Source organism: Dendropsophus ebraccatus, chromosome 15, assembly GCF_027789765.1.
Source record: "Dendropsophus ebraccatus isolate aDenEbr1 chromosome 15, aDenEbr1.pat, whole genome shotgun sequence".
In the NCBI taxonomy this organism is placed as follows: domain Eukaryota; kingdom Metazoa; phylum Chordata; class Amphibia; order Anura; family Hylidae; genus Dendropsophus; species Dendropsophus ebraccatus.
In genome coordinates this window covers 40167008-40188692 of record NC_091468.1, presented here as the reverse complement: position 1 = coordinate 40188692, position 21685 = coordinate 40167008, and the positions used below count along the sequence as shown (strand labels likewise).

Here is a 21685-nt window from a genome sequence, read left to right as displayed (position 1 = left end):
AACATGCGCACAATTGAATAATTAACTCAGGGCAAGATCATCACTGTTCTCAGAAATAGTGGGGGTCCCAGGGTTTGGACCTCCACTAATTAACTTGGATAACTGCCTTAAGGACCCAACAGTACATATACAAGGTAACAACATTTTCCACCCAGTACACCTAGTAGCTAATAGAATATATAGTGACCCTGTAGGGAAGCAGCACTGGTGTTAGTGTGTGAGGGTCAGCAGCTATTTGTAGCGGGCTCTACTAATCCTTGGCATTAAGGTCCTATTACACCTCTAGAAAGTTTACCTGTCAGATCTGCTCTCGCTTTCCCCCCATTCCCCAGTTCCCAGATATTGTGCATGTCAGCTAATTGTCGCCTTTCAACATGTGCTATTACACTCAACGATTATTGGCCTGAATGGTCGGGCCAAGTAAGACCAATAATTGTTCAGTTTATAAGGGCCTTTAACCTAGAGAACAATTGCACAGTGTGGGGCTGTCCAGTAGACGTTAACCCCCTAGGACACTCCCTGGTTAACAATGTCCTGGCTGGATGTGAATGGGATGCCTGTGATGTTAGTAGATCAGTGCGAAACCGAGACACTGGGACTCAAGGAGTTGCAATATAACAACTTATTTGTAATGTTTATGGATTGGGTTACATAGCATAGTGACGACATTAGCTGCCCTGTTTCTCTTTGCCCATGCGCATACTGTATGCTGTGAAAAATACAACTTTAGCATGCCCATGTATCTGACATCAATGATGATGACATATATATAGAAAGTGGGAACCAAGCAGCCAAGATCAAGAGCGGAAAAATTGAGGAAATTCGGTTCCATGAGCCTTATTTGATTCAGCAAATCCAAGAGGCAAATGAGCAGTTACAGGTAATCTTAACACCAATAAGCTGATTAGGCTGGTCTAGGTGTTTTTCAAAAAATAAAAATCACCAATAAAAATGCCAAAATTGGCGTATGGAGTTAAAAGCTGTGTGGACAGATATTAGCAGAGAGTCAATGGCGAAAATGCATATTGGCATTTTTTTCTGATTCTTCATTAAAAATCTTGGAGTCACATGATAAAAGAATCACATGACTACTGCCAAAAAGAAAGAAACAACAACAGGGGATAAAAGGCCAGAGATAAAAATGTCAATAGTAAGTAAATCACACTAAAATCGGAAAATGCCAAATAGGCAGGAAATTTTTTTTTCAGTCAAAAAACACGCTGTGCAAAATAAGACAACCCCATGAACACTTCCTGCTAGATCATCTCACAGATCATAGCTGATCGCTGGGAGTCATAGGTGCAGGATACCCTGTCATTGGCGTTTCGCCATGGCACTCCGAACGCCGATTAATTTTTAAGCCCCACATTCTATTTGTTTTTGTAATTTTTTGTTTGCCAAACATTTACCTCAACCTTCAATTAGAATTTTATTTCATGTTAATATTTTTATCTTTTTCCCATCATCTTTCTATCTATAGGACATGCCTTACTGGCTGTGCCGTAATATTATTCCATTCGTTTCTCCAGCTTAGCCTGACAGTAAGCAGCCTAGAAGATATTTATCCATTACAGTTTGTTTTACTGACAACAAAAAATGGCTTGATGTATGTGTATACACCAAGGAAAATTATATTTTCCTTTGATAACGTATTTTCCATCAGTTTTAGAGCAGAGACTTTGATCCACAACACCAAGATCGGTCATTTACAGGATGGTATTACATATTTTTTATCCGCTGGGGCTTCACTCTCCTTTGACAGATAGAAAATAGCTTAATCAGCATACTGAATAAAATCTGATGTATTTTTAACATCTTTCATTCTGCCTCATCTCCCTGGGATATTGTTGTTTGATGAGTGCAAAAAGGCCTTGCATCAAAGGATCTGCGAAATTGTCTTTGCACATCAAAATAGAGGATGGTGGTAGTCCTGTTCATAGTAAAATATTCTTCCTTTTCTTCTATATAACACCTTTTTTTGTATACTTCAAATGATAAAAAATAAGTCAATTATAGACTACAGGATGCTCATGAAGAGGTGGTCATGTAGACAGCCCCCATCCATTAGCTCTGTGCCAAAGCTGGAAGTGGATTCAAATGGGATGGAAAATTTAAAGGAAGTTCTTGTACTTCTCTTTTCTGTAGGATCCACTTCTGGTTTTGGCACAAAAATTGCAATGGCAGTTTTCAAAAATAAAAATGCCGTGTGTGTTTTCGACCTTAAAGGGGTACTCCAGCTAAAAGCTTTTTCTCAGTCATTGAAACACATATATTTTGTAATATGCTTCAATCACCTATCTGCCCCCTTCCCTATCTTTTCCCACCTCAATCCCCCATCAAGAAGTGAAGTAAACTTATTCTTACCTAATGACTGTTGACCCCAGGAAGTCATTTTGTGACAATTACATCATCAAGAGGGAGGCGGGTCTAAGCCCTGTTAAGCCAGCCTCCCTTTGTCACATGACTCAGGTTGCTCAGCTCTGATTGGCTGAAGAAGATGTAAACCATCTAACAGTTTTACAGAGTCAGTTAGACATCACAGGAGACAAAGTGCATCATGGGAAAGCCAAAAGCAGGAAGTGATGAAAAAATGAAGACACCAACTGGAGCTTCAGAGACCTAAAAACAGTTGGAAATTCAAATAGAGACAGACTCAGAAGGGATAGTAAGCGTAAAAACTATGTTTATGATTGATTGTTTTTTTTTTTTTTTTATCAGAGCTGAAGTACCCCTTTAAGGCCCAACTTCATGCAGCAACCTTCAGTATGACACATGACAACTGTTGATACCAAAGGAGTACTGTCAGCAAAAGCAAATCAACCAAAGATTATTAATAGGGAAATAATTAGCAACCATAGGGCCTTATAGCAAAATCTGGAAAAGAGCTGGACTCCACATTGACCACAGATTTTAATTTTACTGGTCAGAGTACACACAGAAGGCAGAGAAAAGTGCAACCCCAACATTGTCCCATGCCCACTGTCCCTGCCTACTTGTCTCAATGTATCCTAAGTGACATAGAACAACTTGGACATGTTCCCTATAGTGAATTAGGTGTAACAGAACACGAGACAAATATGAGACAATACAGAGACAATTACAAAAATACACAATGGCGGATAGTAAGCAAGCTAGGGTCAAACCAGTAACTAGGCAATAAACAGAGTCAACAAGGCAAACCAGAGTTCTGACCATCTTTAACCCCTTAGCGACCCATGACGTATCTGATACGTCATGGTGCCGCGGGGGGTGTTCAGAGCGGGGTCCCGCCGGGACCCCGCTCTGAACGGCGCTGATCCCGGCTGACACGTGCAGCCGGGCAGTGGCTCTGTTAGCCGGCGCGGGTCCCGTTGCCGCGCCGGCTAATTAAGCACTTCAATGCAGCTGTCAAACCTGACAGCTGCATTGAAGTGCTTTATACACACTATCCCTGGTGTCTAGTGGGTCGGATCTCCGATGCGATCACGGGGGGGAGATCCGTTCTTCTGCCCGTGCAGGGCCTCAGCGTCGGAATGATGCTGATCCCGGCTCGGCAATAGATTGCTATGGCCTGCAGCAGGCCATAGTAATCTATGACCGATCTAATCTATCTTTGCTGTGTATATACACAGCATTGATCTCTATGAGAGATCAGTGCTGTCTATATACAAGTCCCCCAGGGGGGCTTCTAGTTACAGTAAAAAAAAAAGTAAAAAAGTGTTTTTATTAATAAAAAATCCCCTCCCCTAATAAAAGTCCAAATCCCCCCCCTTTTCCCATTTTATAAATATAAATTAATAAATAAATAAATAAATAAACATATTTAGTATCGCCGCACACGTAATCGCCCGAACTATTAATTAATCACATTCCTGATCTCGCACGGTAAACGGCGTCAGCGCAAAAAAATTCCAAAGTGCAAAATTGCGCATTTTTGGTCACATCAAATCCAGAAAAAATTTAATAAAAAGTGATCAAAAAGTCGTATATACGCAATCAAGGTACCGATAGAAAGAACGCATCATGGCGCAAAAAATTACACCTCACACAGCCCCATAGACCAAAGGATAAAAGCGCTATAAGCCTGGGAATGGAGCGATTTTAAGGAACGTATATTTGTTAACAACGGTTAGAATTTTTTACAGGCCATCCGATACAATATAAGTTATACATGTTATATATCATAGTAATCGTAACGACTTGAGGAACATGCATAACAAGTAAGTTTTACCATGGGACGAACGGCGTAAATGCAAAACTCCCCGAAATCAAAACAAATTAGTTTTTTTTTCAATTTGACAGCGCAAATGATTTTTTTCCGGTTTCACAGCATATGTTATGGAAAAATAATGCCTGTCATTACAAAGTACAATTGGTTTCGCAAAAAATAAGCGCTCATATACGTCTCTAGGTGAAAAAATGCAAGCGCTGTTGACTTTTAAACTTAAAATGGAATAAGCAAAAGCGCAAAAACGAAAATTGGCTTTGACCTTAAGGGGTTAAAGGTTGAATAGTAAGATTCTTGATGGCTGTGGCCAATCCAACAGTAGGGGGAGCTTACTATATAAAGATGTACACAGTTTCCCTTGAACTCAATAATACATCTGTCTTCATTATTCTGCCAATATTTCCCTAGTTGTAGTTAAAAACAGCCAGAGTTATGTTTTTTGTTCTGAAAGGAGGCACAAAGTTTGCATATCATTAAGGGTACAAACACATACACCGTATACGCAGCAGATACACAGCAAATACGCAGCAGATCTGCAGCAGATTTGATGGTGCAGATTTGATGCTGTGTTCAGTTATTTAGATCTAATCTGCTGCGTATTTGTTGCGTATTTGTTGCGTATTTGCTGCGTAAATACGCTGCTTATACGGTGTGTGTGTTTATACCCTAAATAAATAAGTAAATAAATAAATACTGGGCCATTGATTAGTTTAGTCTGTATACATTGGTGCCACTTTAAAACTGCTTAATTTTCCTTGAAAAGTCCAGGCTGACAGTCTTAGGTCTCCAGGGAATGTTTCCATCTTTTCTGGACAACTAGAGGGCGCAGAATGTGCCAATATTTTATGTAGAGGTAACCAATCAATGGCTGATTCTCTTTAGGTCAAGGTTAAGGTCCTTTTACCATGTAGTGGAAAGCTAACAGATATATGCAGGCGCCATAGGGTGAAATCCAGGAACGGTGGTGAAAACAAAGGCCATTGGAATTGCTCCCCTTATGATGTTGTACTCAGAGCACAACATCTAAAACCTCTCAGTGAAGAGAATGATGGAGGTCGGAGCAGCCAGAGGTTTCTAGGTTGCTGGGATCCTGAGACACTGGGTCCAACAAGAGATGCAGAGTGGTGGGGTGTCGAGTCTCCGCAGTTGGCAGGGGTGGATGTAGATGAAACCTTGACAGGCCCTGGACGACAGTAAATATAGCACTAAGTCCAAAGCAGGCACTACTTAAAACACATTTATTTCTCAAGGGACAACACATTTCGGGGTACAGGAGACCCCTTTCTCAAGTCAGGAAGACATGCCTCCCTGATTTAAGAGAGGGTTCCCCTGTACCCCGAAATGTGTTTTTAGTAGTACCTGCTTTGGACTTTTTGTTAAAGGGCCCTTACACATAACTATGGCATAGGTTTATTCATGTTCCCTTGATCTTAATCACGTGAAAGTTTTTACTAATAGAAGACAAATGAAGAGGGGAAATACATCATAGTAAATTTTGGTAAATTTAAACATTCCAAAAATATTTTATATACTTTTCTTTTACATAATTATTTTGAATCTATTTTAGGCTAGTTATAGGCCGAGCCCTGCATCTTGTTGAAAAATTAAAGGGGAACTATCAGCAGGTTAGACAAATCTGGGACGCTGAGGAGGAAAGTATGTCTTACCTTCCTCCCCGGCACTGGTCCCATGCTGTTAGTCGGAGTAATCTTTGCTCCGGTGCACTGTTAGGAGCACTGCTCCGTCATCCGGCCCTCCCCCTGATCATTATCATTAGAAGGAGTGGGTCGATGATGTGGCAGTGCTCCTAACGGTATTCTTGAATGAAGATTACTCCGACTAACAGCACAGGACCAGATTAGATTTGTCTAATCTGCTGATAGTTCCCCTTTAAATAATGGAGTGTTGGATTCTGTTGTACAATATTGTTTAATGTTGCCCAATGGTACTTAGCTGACCCCATTGCGCTCTGTCAGATATCCACAACCATAATTTTTGGACACTCATACATTTTCAAACGAGTTTCTGTATTTTACAAATATTCTGGATGAGAGTATAAAAAGTCTTAGTTATTTATACACACATTTATATCACCCAAGTGCACGTCAGACTCCTTTTCTGTGTGTTACTGCATTCACACTCCAAGCAGACCTATCAGCTGCAGAGTCACTCTGCGGGAGGCAGATGACGTGTAAGGACCCACCTCTTGGGTCATCTCCCTCTCCACTTGGGTGATTTGTGTATAAATAACTAAGACTTTTTACACATTCAACCAGAATATTGGCAAAGTACAGAAACACATTGGAAAACTCAATTGAGTGTCCAGAAATGATTGTTGTGTGGACCTGGATACAAGAAGTAGCGACCTTGTTTGTGGACACACATCCAAAAGTGCACTGAAGATGGAATGATTTTGTCATTTGTTTGGACTGATGTGATTCTGTCACGGTTTCTTTTATTTTGATAGAAAAAAAAGGAGATAAATAGAGATGAGCGAACCGGGTTTGGGTTTGAGTTGATCCGAACCCGATCGTTCGGCATTTGATTAGCTGGGGCTGCTGAACTTGGATAAAGCTCTAAGGTTGTCTGGAAGACATGGATACAGCCAATGACTATATCCATGTTTTCCACATAGCCTTAGGGCTTTATCCAAGTTCAGCAGCCACCGGTCATCACATGCCGAAAGTTTGGGTTCGGATGGACTCGAGCATGCTCCAGGTTCGCTCATCTCTAGAGCTAAACAATACACCACCAATACAGATGTGAACACAGACATACCGGTATGTAATCTTTTATTTTAAGGTAGGTTGCAATATGAATATTGTATGGAGTACATTGTATAGGACAAGAACAAGCAATATGTAAAGACTGTGGCAGTTCTAACCTTTCCTGCAAAGGTTAAAAGTCTGTCATACAATTAATTTACCGGATTGCATCCCATTCCAAGAATCAAGGAGACAATAATAAAGAGTCTATTTTGTGGCAAACAAAGGAATCCAGTATTTTAATCCAAGAGGCCATCAATATTGCTCTATTCCTTTATACGGAACATTTGAAGCAGTCGTCTCAGTCAATGTATATATTGTAGAGAATTTTCATTGAGTTCCTTTCTTGCTATTAAACTGCTTAATGCTTCTTTGATTTACTGTATGAAGGACACACACAACAATAGGGATGGGAACAGAATTTGCAGAATTCAACTTCAAACAACTAAAATAAGATACAATAAGAATCCGGCATTAATTGTGCATGTGATCAGCTGAGCCGAGGAGGACGCAAATGGCAAATTCATGGATCTGTGACTCCTTTAAGGGCACCTTGCAAACGAAAACCATTGATTGATTTGTTTGTCAAAATACTGCTGAGGAGGGCACGAGAGATCATATAATGGCTTATGCAGAAATAGATTTGCTATATTTAGGTCACATTCAAGGAAGGTTAGCAAATTCGAAGGCATTAGTGAAACAAAGGCTTTGTATGCCGCTGCCAACTTACCAGCAGCATCCTGATGCTCACTCTGCAGTCCAGGTAGGTAATGAATAGCGAGTGATACATAATTAACTAACCCTATATTTTCTCTGCAATAAATGATAGACTTCAACAGGAACAATAGCTGAACAGGACCCTGAAAATATATTTGCATTAACCAGTTAGAGCTCAGGTTCTAAAAATAAACAAGATCCATTTGGTTAATCATGCAAAGTAGCTTTCCTCCAGAAGGAAAAGAGCTGGCTCCCTAGTGCCACCTATGGGAAGCAGCTTCTCTGAAAGTCAGTGTTTAACCCCTTAAAGGGATTTTCCAGGATTAGAAGACACAGCAACACTCCTGTCCTCCAGGCTGTGTATGGTATTTGGTATTACAATTAAGCTCCATTCTTTTCAATGGACCTGAGATGAAAAATCACACTCAAATGGTGGACAACGGTGGACAGTGCTGTTTTTGGAAGAAAGTGACCATGATTTCATAAGCACGGATATTCCTTTTGAGGGTATGTTCTCACTATGTACTAACAACGACCATTCTGCCATGAACGGCCATCGCTTAACACTACTTTGGGATGGAATGAATGATCATGATCATTAATTCTGGCTGTAGGTAGCGTTAAACAATGGCAGTTCACGGCAGCGCATGAACATAGCATTAAAACGACTCTGTACCCACAATCTGACCCCCCCAAACTGCTTGTATCTTTGGATAGCTGCTTTTAATCCAAGATCTGGGGTCTGTTCGGCAGGTGATGCAGTTATTGTCCTAAAAAACATCTTTTAAACTTGCAGCCCTGTGCCCAACAGCCGTGGCCTAGATTGTGTATGCATTAGGCTGACACACCCTCTCTGTCCCTCCCCCCGCCCTCCTCATCATTAGTAATTGTCTCCTATTCATCAGCTGTGTCAGCACGGCACATGGACTGGATCGTTAAGGCACCTGTGCAATGTTCAGACAGGAGAAAATGTTCTAGGGGCATTCCTAATGATGAAGAGGGCGGGGAGGAGGGACGGAGAGAGGTGGTGCAAGCCTAATGCATACACATTCTAGGCCACGGCCATTGGGCACAGGACTTCAAGTTTAAAAGTAGTTTTTTAGGACAATAACTGCATCACCTGCCGAACGGACCCCAGGACACACCTTGGATTAAAAGCAGCTATCCGAAGGTACAAGTGGTTTGGGGGGGTCAGAGGTGGGTACAGAGTCGCTTTAAAGTGTAAAGTATTCTCATCTGAAAAAGATTGTAAAGATTGTAGCCAATCTTTTAATGTTCATCATGGAAACATCTATTTCTATAGGGGTTTATATGCACTGAAACATGTACTTTCCTTTATACAGTGCTTGGTACACTGTGTTCCATGTTGGTTGGTGAAAGGCATGATGTAAGCCAACCATGAACGGGAAACAGTGTATATTATCATAGCAGAGAATTGATTGCTTGCGACATAAAGCCGTTCTGACAATCCAGGAAAGGTGTAGACATACAGTTCACTATGTTCTAAACCCTGTTTATTTTAAGCCTAAGTGATAGCTAAGAGTCCTATGAGGTTGCTTTGATCACGTCTCTATTTTTTTTAACTGTCCCTTTCCATTATTAAACACACATCTTAGACATTATTATGTCTGTCTGTTTAATGTTCACGTTTTCAACATTTCAGCAAGTTCTAAGTGTTGAATGTTCTCTCCAAGTGTTTACACTGTGGAAAACCCCACTGTTAGCCAGAAGATGGATGTATCCCTACTGGGAGCATGTGCCAGATATTTCATCTCCTCAAAAGTCATTTCTTCAAACTTCACCCATCAAGTCATATTTTAGTGCAGTTTCTATGTTCCCTGTATTTCGGGTTACTTCATGTCCTCAAAAACATTCTGTTTTGTTAACTGGCGTCCAATATCATAGGCGCGGTGTGTCTGAGATGGGCAAATTAGATTGTTAGCCCAATGGGTGACAGAGACAAAAGAGTGTGATGGACTATGTTGGTGCTATATAAGAAACAGGAAATAAATAAAAATTGGGTCTTAAAAGAAGAAAAGCTGAGAGGCACTCACCGTTCTGTGTCATTTATTGATCTTTGGCATATTACAAACAGTCCATGCTAGCAGACCACGCGGACGCCATACACCTCATCAAAGTGCAACAGCTGTCACACTTTAGTGAGGTGAATGGCATCTGCGTTGTCTGCTAGCATGGACTGTTGTATGCCAAAGATCAATAAATTACACAAAACGGTGAGTGCCTCTCGGCTTTTCTTCTTTGACGTTTATATGTGGACTCGTTCTATTGGAGAGCAGCACCCCTAAATGTCAATACTAAATGAATGATATACTCGTGTGAACACAGCCTATGAGGGGTTTGGGCAGTGCTGGTACTGTGTCTCACTGCACGAAATAAAAATTGTGCATGCATTAAAAAGTATATAGCTCTGGACTAATTATCTTCCTTAAAGGGGACCTGTGGTCAGTATATAAAAAAAAAATCTATATTCTTTACCATTTTGAAGCCTCTGATGCCATAATTTCAACACTTTTTATTTTTGGCTAAGCCCCTCCCCTTAGAAATTTTGCTATTTGCTTGACAATTTGCACTTTTTCCTGAATTGTCAGGTGGGCTGGAACTTTATTTTAAGAAGGTTTGTAAGATGTGAGGCTAAGGGCGAGTGAATCAGGCTATGGGGGTTGTTAAAATGAGCCTGAGCTGGCGTGGAGGCAGAAAGGTGTGAATCAGGCCCAAGGAGTTGGGGTGATAATAGAGGTGAGGGGTGGGAATCAGGCTCAAGGAGTGTGAATAATGAGGCTTAGGTCACACCCACATTTAAAATAATGCTCTGCCCTTTTGACTTTTCAGATAAAAGTGTAACCTATCTTGCACCCCTTCCGTTTTTTTTTTCCTCATTCTTATCAACTCTTGTCTAAAATCCTCTACTCTCGGTCCACTCAGAACATGCTTATCTCCCACTTCCCCCCTCCCTTTGTGGTCTGAGAACATGTGATCTCCTCTCTGGGGGCCGGGTTAGCTTGTTTATTGACTTGGTAACCCAACCCCTAGGAGACATAATTTGCATCATCTCCATGCACCTGTGCTGCTTCCATAGACTTACATGTGTCCCTGAGCCTAGGTTTCTGTAATATGAAAAGTTATGGTTCTAGGTATGCTTGCTGTCAGTGTTGCTGTAGGTGTTATAGATGTTCTTAGAGTATGGATGGAACTAGAATGTTTTCATTCACAGTCAGCAAGGAGAGATCTAAACCTACACTACACCCCCCCAGGTAAACAGATGCCCGTTACATAGCTACACCATGTGCACGTCTGCTCTGCTACATCATCAGCTAGTATGAAATACTTATTGGGGTGATTGGGGTGCAAAATTTCTAGTGCAGTGTTTACTCTGCACTAGTAATGACAGCAGTGGGCAGGAAAGAAAGCTAAGGGGGCGAGTACGCAAACACACCAAGCAGGGAAATGCATGATGGGAAATGTAGTTTCCTATCTTGGATATAGATTGGCTTTTAGAAAAACTTGTAACTCAGGAATGGCAGCAGTTATAAAGACAGGAGACAGCTAAAAATACTCAGGGGGACTTTATATTTTTAGCTTTACTAAGGCTGGGTTCACACTATGTATATTTGAGGCTGTATTTGGTCCTCATGTCAGGTCCTCATAGCAACCAAAACCAGGAGTGGATTGAAAACACAGAAAGGATCTGTTCACACAATGTTGAAATTGAGTGGATGGCCGCCATATAACAGTAAATAACGGCCATTATTTCAATACCACAGCCGTTGTTTTAAAATAACAGCAAATATTTGCCATTAAATGATGGCCATCCACTCAATTACAACATTATATGAACAGAGCCTTTCTGTGTTTTCAATCCACTCCTGGTTTTGGTTGCTATACAGCCTCACAAATACAGCCTCAAATATACATAGTGTGAACCCAGCCATAAGGTGGATAACCCCTTTAACCCCATGTGGCTAATGCTTATTATTACCATCAGAAATAAATGAAATCACTTATTGCTGCAGCTGATCTTTTTTGTCCACGGCGGTGACAAAAAAGGACATGTCACGCTTCCACCGCATTCAAACCAGGCTGACCCAGCACCAAACTGTGCGCTTGTACTTAACTTTCTTTCCACTGTCTTCAAAATGTTCCAAAAGATTATTTTAAATAGGTATGTCTTGAAAGCTTCAGTCTGATAACTACCTAAAAACGAGATGACATTCAGAGGAGAACATTCCCCTGCTGCAATAAAAGCATGATTCATCTACAATCAAATACACCAAGTCTACAATGACTCACATCTATTGTCCATTGCCTTTCCCTGGTGAGAAATCACAGCATAAAGTTGTGTGAGGGTTCCTGTGGTGATGGTATTTTGGATGAAAGGCTTGTTATAATTGATAGCAAACACTACGAAAACCCTGTAGTTATTTCATCAATAAACCCACTCACTCCGACTCTCAAACATACAAAATAATAAAAAAATAAAAATACACTTAAAGGGGTTTTTTTTTATTTTATTTTTTATACTAACACTGTGACATTATTTTAAGATAATTTCTCCAGCTAAAAATATATAAAATATAGAGCAGGCCAAAACCAACAATACTAGCACTCCCGATACCTAAAACGACAACCTCTGTGTTTTAGCAACTTTATATTCCCTTAAACCTATAGACGTAAGATCTGTTCTTTCCAGGATAAACAGGTTTTAATTTTTTATGACTATTTATTTAGGTTTGCAAAACCTGCTGAGTCTATGAAATAGCACATAAAGGCTTACAAGATGGAGAGGTAATGATATGAGAAAAAGGGCAAAGGCAGGAGGAAAATAAAACTAAGCATGTAAAAAACCAAGAGGGAATTATAAATAGAGGGGGAGATTTATCAACCATGGTGTAAAGTGAAACTGGCTCAGTTGCCCCTAGCAACCAATCAGATTTCACCTTTCATTTTCTATAGAGTCTGTGAGGAATGAAAAGTGGAATCTGATTGGTTGCTAGGGGCAACTGAGCCAGTTTCACTTTACACCAAGTTTGATAAATCTCCCCTAGAGATTGCAAAATGCAGATACAAATTTAATCATTTCTAGACTCTTGGTAGGAATGGCACCTGTGCTAAAATTACCATATCCTCTCGATACCTTGGTAGAAATAACATCTGCATTTGGCGAGAGGGTGTTTTCTTTGCAGATGGTTCTTCTGAGCTCTAAATGAGTGCCTATTGGTAAATAGTAGTCAGGCAATTCTATAGTGAGAAAAAATTCCCCTGCACACGACACAGAGCATGCACACAACAATCTCCCTTGGAAGTAAACAGGGTGTTTTCTTCTGTTTCTACTGTAAAGCAAGTCTCAGTTGAAGATGAAAAAGATGAGGAATGACTCAAAATATGGTGGATAAGCATTTCAGAGAAATCATGACTCCCTAACAGAAGACATCATATTATGCACAAGCCAAAAAGACAGAAATGGCTGCACATCACACCCATGGCTGGCACGAAAGCTTATTCAGCTACATTTAAACCAACATCAGAAGTTAGTATATAATTTGGCCAAACCATATTGCCTCATGTACCACGTGCAGGTCTTCTGATACACATGAGTCCCTAACAAAAAAACATCACTGTGCCGGTCAGCGTCCACAATCCCCACAAAACGTGCGCAAGCAGAGAAGGGGGGGCCACGGAATGGCCCTGCAACCCCATTGTCACAGGACAAGACCCTAAAAGGCCCCCCCAGACCCCACAGGCGCCACCGGGGGTCGCAGGGCCGTCCCATGGCCCCCGTTCCCTGACTGTGCGCGCCTGCGGGGTTGGTGGCCACTGACCGGCACGGTGTGGACTTAGTGTAGGGACCCATGTGTATCAGATACCTGCACGATGGTACATGGGGCAGTGTGGCTTGATCAATTCATACACAAAATTCTGATGTGTTTTTTATTTAGCCTAGGGGCACTAGTATCAGCCATAGGTGTGAGGTGCAGCGCTCTTTTTCTTCCCTGAACCGTATTTTGCTTCTCTCTTTTCTCAGTGTTTTTGCACTCCTCCTGGCAACCCACATGACCGCAATTAGCAGGAGACACCTGAGTGCACATGGTTTTAATCCCTCCTGTCTTTTCCGATTCTGTCTGCAGCAGCTATGGTGAGCGCAATACCTCATCCAGACTTGTGCTGTTTGGGGGCGACCTTCTCCGCCGGAGGTTCTGGCCGGGTTCTGGTGTGGTGTTTTTGGGTCTGGTCCTGTGACATGGGGGTCGCAGGGCCGTCCCATGGCCCCCGTTCTCTGACTGTGCGCACCTGAGGGGTTGGTGGCCACTGACCGGCACGGTGTGGACTTAGTGTAGGGACCCATGTGTATCAGATACCTGCACAATGGTACATGGGGCAGTGTGGCTTGATCAATTCATACACAAAATTCTGATGTGTTTTTTATTTAGCCTAGGGGCACTAATATCAGCCATAGGTGTGAGGTGCAGCGCTCTTTTTCTTCCCTGAACCGTATTATACTTCATATTATATGTGACACTATTTATATCAATGGTTTTATTAAAGTTGACGCTACATAAGAACAATATTGAACAAAAAGATATGTGACATACGATGTCAACACTAGAAAAAACTATACAAAGAGCCCAATTATATATGTAAAGTTTTACTATTATAGGATATAGCTAATCTTGTTATATATAGATATAATTGTAATAAGAAGGAAGTCAAAGAAATATACATGTATGAGTAATAGTGAAGTAAACTACGGTGTCAGGATCATATTTAGAATTAGTCCGTTTTTTGAACCGCGGCCCAGTTACTGTGTACGGCGCCGTTCTATCAACGGGTCCTGGACCGGAGCTGAAGCACATGAGGCGGGCCGGCCCGACCCCAGTGGGAGGGAGTTCCCTCCCCTTTATGACGCGGCTTCATTAGAATCAATGGAGCCGTGTCATACAGAGGCGGGGGATTCCTCCCACTGGGGGCAGGCCGGCTCGCCTCCTGTGCTTCAGCCTGTGCTCCAGCCTGGGTCCCCGTTGATAGAACGTGCCGTACACGGGAACCAGGCCGTGGTTCAAAAAACAGACCGCGGCAACAGCTTCCCCGTGAGGGCGCCGTTCTATCCCTGGTTCAGATTAAAGAGGATGTACCATCAGGTACATCCTCTTTATTCTGACCCAGGGATAGAACGGCACCATCACGGGGAACCCGATGCCGCGGTCTGTTTTTTGAACCGCGTCCCGATTCCCGTATAAGGCCCTATTACACCAAAAGATGTCTGACAGATTTTTTTAGCCAAAGCCAGGAATGGATCTGAAAAGAGGAGAAATCTCAGTCTTATCTTTATGACCTGTTTGTGTTTATAGTCCATTGGCTGAATCCGTTACAACCCATCATTTTCTATGGTGCTATTCATACATCCAGTAAATTTGCGGATCTGCAATCTTTGATGAAAAAAAAAATAGGACATGTTGTAATACGGTCTGTGATTACAGAACGGACACCCACATAGAAGTCTATGGAGAGTGCAAAATTTGCGGAGTGTACATTTCAATCCGCAAACCATCCACATCACGGATCCATTTTTTATGACATCACCAAACTCCTCCTGCCAGAAATATCCTGCCTGATAGAAATTACTGCAAAATGGCCCCCAGATGACTATGTGACCTTTTTTTAGGGGTTGGGACAGCTTATCACAAAAAAATAGAGCATCCAGATTTTCATCCTTGAAAAGATACTGACGTGTGAGTGTAGCCTAAGAATTAGCTTTACTACTATCAGTTGGACTTGGTTGACAACTGGGCACCTCATGGTCATAACAGAACACAAGAGCGAGACCCAAAGTGATCTTTAACTTTTGAAATTTAATTTATTTGACAGTAATGTTTTAAATAGGCTAAAACCAGAACTTCATTTGGAATAATTCCATTATTTGTATAGCTACTACTGTGCAGATTCTAATTTTCCTTAGCCATAATGTAGAACTGGAGCAGCACTTGAAAGTCTTTGGTTGTGTGGGCAGCTATTTGAAATGTTAGCAATTATTTGAAGCAGCAATGTGTTGGCTGGAAGATCAATAACATTCAGGATGAAGAAACAGAGGCAGACTTTTTTGATTCTCCAATAAAGAATAAATGTGTGTAGCTCAAATAGAGCAATGACAGATGTTTTTGAACATCCTAATATATACTCCTTGCAGTCGCTCCACATGAAATTGTGTTAGTCATATAGAGCACAGGTAAGTATTAAAGTGTACTTGTCACCAGTTTTTTTTTTTACAAACTCAACAGGGGTTGTGATCGCAAGCAGTTTTGTAATATCAACGTAACACATACAGCTAAACTGTAGCTCCCTCTGTCATTTGGAAAAACGTTTGACATGTCATAGAGACTTGTCAAAATCGGTTTCGGTCTGGGTGTTCAGACTAGAACTGATCAGGAGAAGACCGGGGATAAGCACGGTCCTGTCCCAGCTCTGTGTCATGTGATGAGTTGGACTTCTAATGTAAGCCTATGGAGCCCAACTCTTTCACTGACACAAGGCAGGGTGCGGTGCATTGCGATCAACTTTTAGCTCATTCTCAAAATAGGTACGGGTCTAAACACTCAGACCTGGACCAATCGAAGCTTTTGACATGTCTCTATGACATCTCAAAAGTTGTTTCAAAGGACAGGTACACTTAAAAAAAAAAAAAAAAAAAATTGGGGACAGTAAACAAATTAAATATGGTAGATTTTTTTCATGTAATATGGTACTGTACGGTATTAAATCCTTTCCCCTTAAAGAAAATAGTTATCTATTTATAATCCATTTATCTACACAGATAGTTTAGAGAAAGAAAGAGAGAGAGAGAGAGAGAGAGAGAGAGAGAGAGAAAGATGAAACAACAGTGTCTCCTTTGCCCCTTAACTACTCAGGAGAGGCCAGGTGATAACTGTGATGTCAGTGGTGGGTGGGGTTATAGATGAGGTGTTACAGCTTGCTTGGCAACAGAAAAGACAGAGATCATGTGACCTCTGTCTCAGAAGGGAGGGGGAGGACAGAGGAGTGGAGACAGAGTTGACCAGGAATTGAGGATTTTCCATAGCTTCAGGGTGTGAGTCAGCAAGTGCTGCTTAGATTATCGGTGGGGATTGAACAGGGTTAAATCTTTCTTAACCAGAGTTCCCCTTTACAATATCTATGTACTATTAGATGTCAGGTAGACCACTCCAAAGCTTTACCATTGTGTACATGCCAACATATTCGAAACCTATCCTGTAGGTGCACAGCATTTTCTACAAAAGATAAGATTGCACATTTCTTAAATATATTTCAACCAAATTGGTAGTATTTGATTTATCCGTATTTTTTATATTTTTTTTTGCTTAAATCTTTCATTGGGAATAATAACAGTTTTAGCAGAAGAATAATACTCAAGAAAACTTGGAAAAAAAAGAGCATTAACTTACACATAGAACATGCAGAACGATAGCTCCATGCCGCCGTTCCTCATGTGAGAACATATCACTGGGGAATTCATGAAGAGCTGTAAAAACAAACAAGTCAATAATTAAAGAAAGCTGTCGCCAGTCCGTGATGACCAAACGTACAGAACGACATTACACATAAAGTGAGAGAATCTCATGCAGAGGCCTGTAAACACAATACCATTACGCTCTTTATTATTTATGATCTCCTTACTTACAGTATTATCAGTAAGTAGCAAAATGCATGTGTTAAAAGGAAACCTGACAACTGTTTCTTGCTCTTTGAACCACGGGCAGCATGAAACTCTGACAGGCTCCCTCTGTATAATGATGCGTGATTCATTTGCTTTGGAGTATCAGACAGAGGAAATATGATTATAAAGCTGTCTGGGAACAGGTCTGAGTCATCAGGGTGGTCTCTGGTGGGTTTGAGTATGGTAAAAGATCATAGCTTTTACATTTCTGGCAATTTATAGCTTAATGTTGAAGTCTATTATATATAGGGATCTATCTATCTAAGATCTATCTATCTATCTATCTATCTATCTATCTATCTATCTATCTAAGATCTATCTATCTCCTATCTATCTATCTATCTATCTATCTATCTATCTATTTACTTATCTATGCAAAAAGGAAAAAGCAGCACTGCTCAAATGTTGTAGTGTGTGCCAGCAGATCTATGTCCTGACTGTAGACCGTACGATAAATAGCAACAAGATAGTCCATGGCACTCCTGGGGTTAACTGTGAAAATTCAGTGATCTATTCAAAAGTCCATGGTACAACACTCCAAATGACGCAACGTTTCAGTAGGCTGACGCTTGAAAATGGTAGTGTGAGGCTACCGAAACGTTGCGTCTTTTGGAGTGTTGTACCATGGACTTTTAAATAAATCACTGAATTTTCACTGATAGTGCCATGGACTATCTTTTTGCTATCTATCTATCTATCTATCTATCTATCTATCTATCTATCTCCTATCTATCTATCTATCTATCTATCTATCTATCTATCTATCTATCTCCTATCTATCTATCTATCTATCTATCTCCTATCTATCTATCTATCTATCTATCTATCTATCTATCTATCCAGTATCTCTCTTCTATCTATCTATCTATCTATCTCCTATCTATCTATCTATCTATCTATCTATCTATCTATCTATCTATCTATCTATCTATCTATCTATCTATTGTATGGCCGTTTCTGACACCAGGTAAGATGAGTTCTTTGCTCACTTACTCATCTATCTCCATAATATTAGTACTGCTTTGTTTAACTTTCCTATACTGATCGGGATGTCTTAAAAATGACAACATCATACAGGATATTATCTTATCTTCACGCCTCAAGCTCAATTATGGGTCCATATTATACAGTATCTACAAGTGTCAGTCATTTTATATAAACTCCATGAAAATCCAAAAATGCTGTATGAAGTATAAGTTTTGCCCATATAAAGCATCGCTTCTAGTGAAAAATACATTGCCTCAAAGAGACACCATATAGCAGAATGCCCATAATACGCCATATACTGCTGTACAGGGTTTATGTACATGATATGACCCCTTATCCTACATCCATATTCTAATTCTGCTCGTATAAATACATCTTAGATAAAGGTATCCTGTAACTCAGGTCGTCAATATGTGTAACAAAACTAACAGGCAGAAGAGCGAGTTGCTAAAGTTGAGCGCACTTTTTTGGCTGAAGTGAACATGGTAGAAAGCTTCAAAGATAACATGCGTAGCTGTTTTCCGAGATTCTTGCTGCACTGACTCATCCGGGTGACATTAAAGACAGCTGTTGCGGAGAGGCTGTAACCGCAGCTCCAGTGGTTCTGGTTGTTCAGGCAGGTTGAAAGCTGGAGAGGGTTGACTGAGAAGTCTTGGCAGGGGGCCACATGTGCCAGCAATCAAATGATTAGGAAAGTGCATTAGTTCTATACTTCAAAGAATGGCGGCCTGGGTCACATCTTCTGTTCTACTGACCTGATCCAAAAATATTTTTTACAAATTGTTGGCACTTTTTTGGGACACGAAAGCCCCGACCATCAGGAGCCCTAATGATCATGTGCTACTTTGTACAGTATACTGTAGGCTAATTTGCACCAAACCCCTAGAATTTTTCTTGTGTCATCCTTCATATTGGAATGCATTCATTTCCAGATTATACCATCATAGTGAGATCTCATAATTGCATATACGGACTAGGTTCAAACTATGTAAAAATGACAGACGTGATGTCAGATGTTATTTGTGCAACGACGGCCATTGTTATGAAAGATGAATGTTATTTTTACATAGTGTGACCCCTGACACATACTGTAACTCTACCAAGCAGATCCGAACAGTATATGGCTAGGTTCCCACAATGTAAAAATAAGGGCAAATAATGGCCGTTATTAATGATCATGATCATGCCTTTAATTTTTTTTATGAGATTTTCGTCATTGAAAATTTTTTTTCAAACACAAAAAGTGCTTTTTTATAAACACAACCTCAACCCCCACCTACCTTCTCCCCAGGAACACCCAGCCCTTTCCCCAACCATCCCTTAACAAACAAAATTCAAGTACAGAATAATCCTGTAGAGGCAGTACAATGACATGTCAAATAGGACATCATGCCTTTACTTTTACTTTGTGTGTACATAACCTAAGGCCTAAGTACATAGCCTAAGGTTTGCATGGTGCAATACAAGGTCCGTTATTTGACACGGCCCTCAGTTCAAGGTCCGACAAAGGCCACTGCATTATAGGTTCCTATGGCAGATAATCAGCTGCATAAACATTATCATCCACCCACAGAAGTCTGCTGGCCGTATGGGTGTGAATAAAAATCAATTAACCATTATGTGAACAGTCTATGTTCGCAAAGTGCGGTTGTAGAAAATAGACAAGTTCATTATTTTGTACAACTGTAGTAAACAATGGCCATGGTTAATACACCATGTACATAACAATGGCCGTTATGATCTCCAAAATCAATACAAATCAATAAATTCATAAACCTATGTCCATTGTGTTCAATGACAACTATGGCCATAACTTCCCAAATTCCCATTACAGAGTGTGCACATAGCCTAATACTGCAACCTGCAATAACACTGCGTCCACTATGCTAAACTGTGAACAGTCACCCCCCCCTCACCTATTGTATTCCACCCCTCACTTCACCCTCTTGGGCAGGGTCCTCTATCCCTCAGTATCCCCCTTTATGCCTATTGTACCAGTTTTTATATTTGTGTTTTTACTCCTCATGATCTGTACAGCACCTTTGACTAAAAGGTGCACTAAAGTAAACAATAATTTAAAAATAATTTTATTATTCCATAATAATCACACACACACACACACACACTATATATATATATATTGGTCATGTAAAGTATGTACAGGAGTCCTATTATATCTCCTGTTATATCACCATGGACCCAGCTTAACATGACAGCATGAAAATGAACAATGTAGAACTTCAGAGTTCAGAATTAATCTGTCTGCAATTAATTATAGACAGCACAGTATTTGTAGACAGCATAGTGCACATTGATTTGACTGGACCCTTTTACACATCTGTGGTTGCTATGTATCCATAATAGGGCTGTGATCCGTGCTGCAAAAAATACATTACAATCAATGGGTCCTTGCAAATGTAGACGGTGATGGACATTGGCGTAGCTATAGTGGTCGCCACGGTCGCGGCTGCGACCCGGCCCCCCAACTCGAGAAGGGCCCTCGTAGTGCCGCGCGGGTAGCGGTACGGCGCTGGGGGGGGGGGGCGCGTGCGGCGATATGAAACTCGCAGGCACCTCAAGGGAGCGCAGCGGCGTGCTGTGCCGATATGGCGCCCCGCCCCCCCTGCGACGGACCGCTTTCCTTGTGGCATCTGAGGCCCCTCCCCGGCGCCGTACCGCTACCCACACGGCACTATGGGGAGACTCCCTTCCTATAATTGCTGCCCTCCGCCCGCCTACCTGAGGGACCCCCTCCATCCCTGAACACAGCTGCAGAGGCCAGGTCACAAGAGAGAAGACAAGCTGCCATCCCTGGATTAGGTGAGTATAATGTTTGTTTGTTTTTTTGCAATGCAGGGTGCTCTATTACTATATACAGGGGGCTCTATTACTATATGCAGGGGGCTCTATTACTATATACAGGGGGCTCTATTACTATATTCAGGGGGCTCTATTACTATATGCAGGGGGCTCTATTACTATATTCAGGAGGCTCTATTACTATATGCAGGGGGCTCTATTACTATATACAGGGGGCTCTATTACTATATGCAGGGTGCTCTATTACTATATACAGGGGGCTCTATTACTATATGCAGGGGGCTCTATTACTATATTCAGGAGGCTCTATTACTATATGCAGGGGGCTCTATTACTATATACAGGGTGCTCTATTACTATATTCAGGGGGCTCTATTACTATATTCAGGGGGCTCTATTACTATATGCAGGGGGTTCTATTACTATATGCAGGGGGCTCTATTACTATATTCAGGGGGCTCTATT

General features: G+C 41.1%; 1 protein-coding gene across 1 annotated transcript in view; it reads right to left on the bottom strand.

Annotated features, from left to right (window-relative positions):
* The window catches only part of SLC24A3 (solute carrier family 24 member 3), a 271916-nt gene that overhangs the window by 85453 nt on the left and 164778 nt on the right, over positions 1 to 21685 (bottom strand). The window contains exon 3 of the mRNA XM_069954804.1: positions 17142 to 17218. Coding sequence (XP_069810905.1) covers positions 17142 to 17218 — 77 coding nt within the window. The remainder of the gene's footprint in view (positions 1 to 17141; positions 17219 to 21685) is intronic.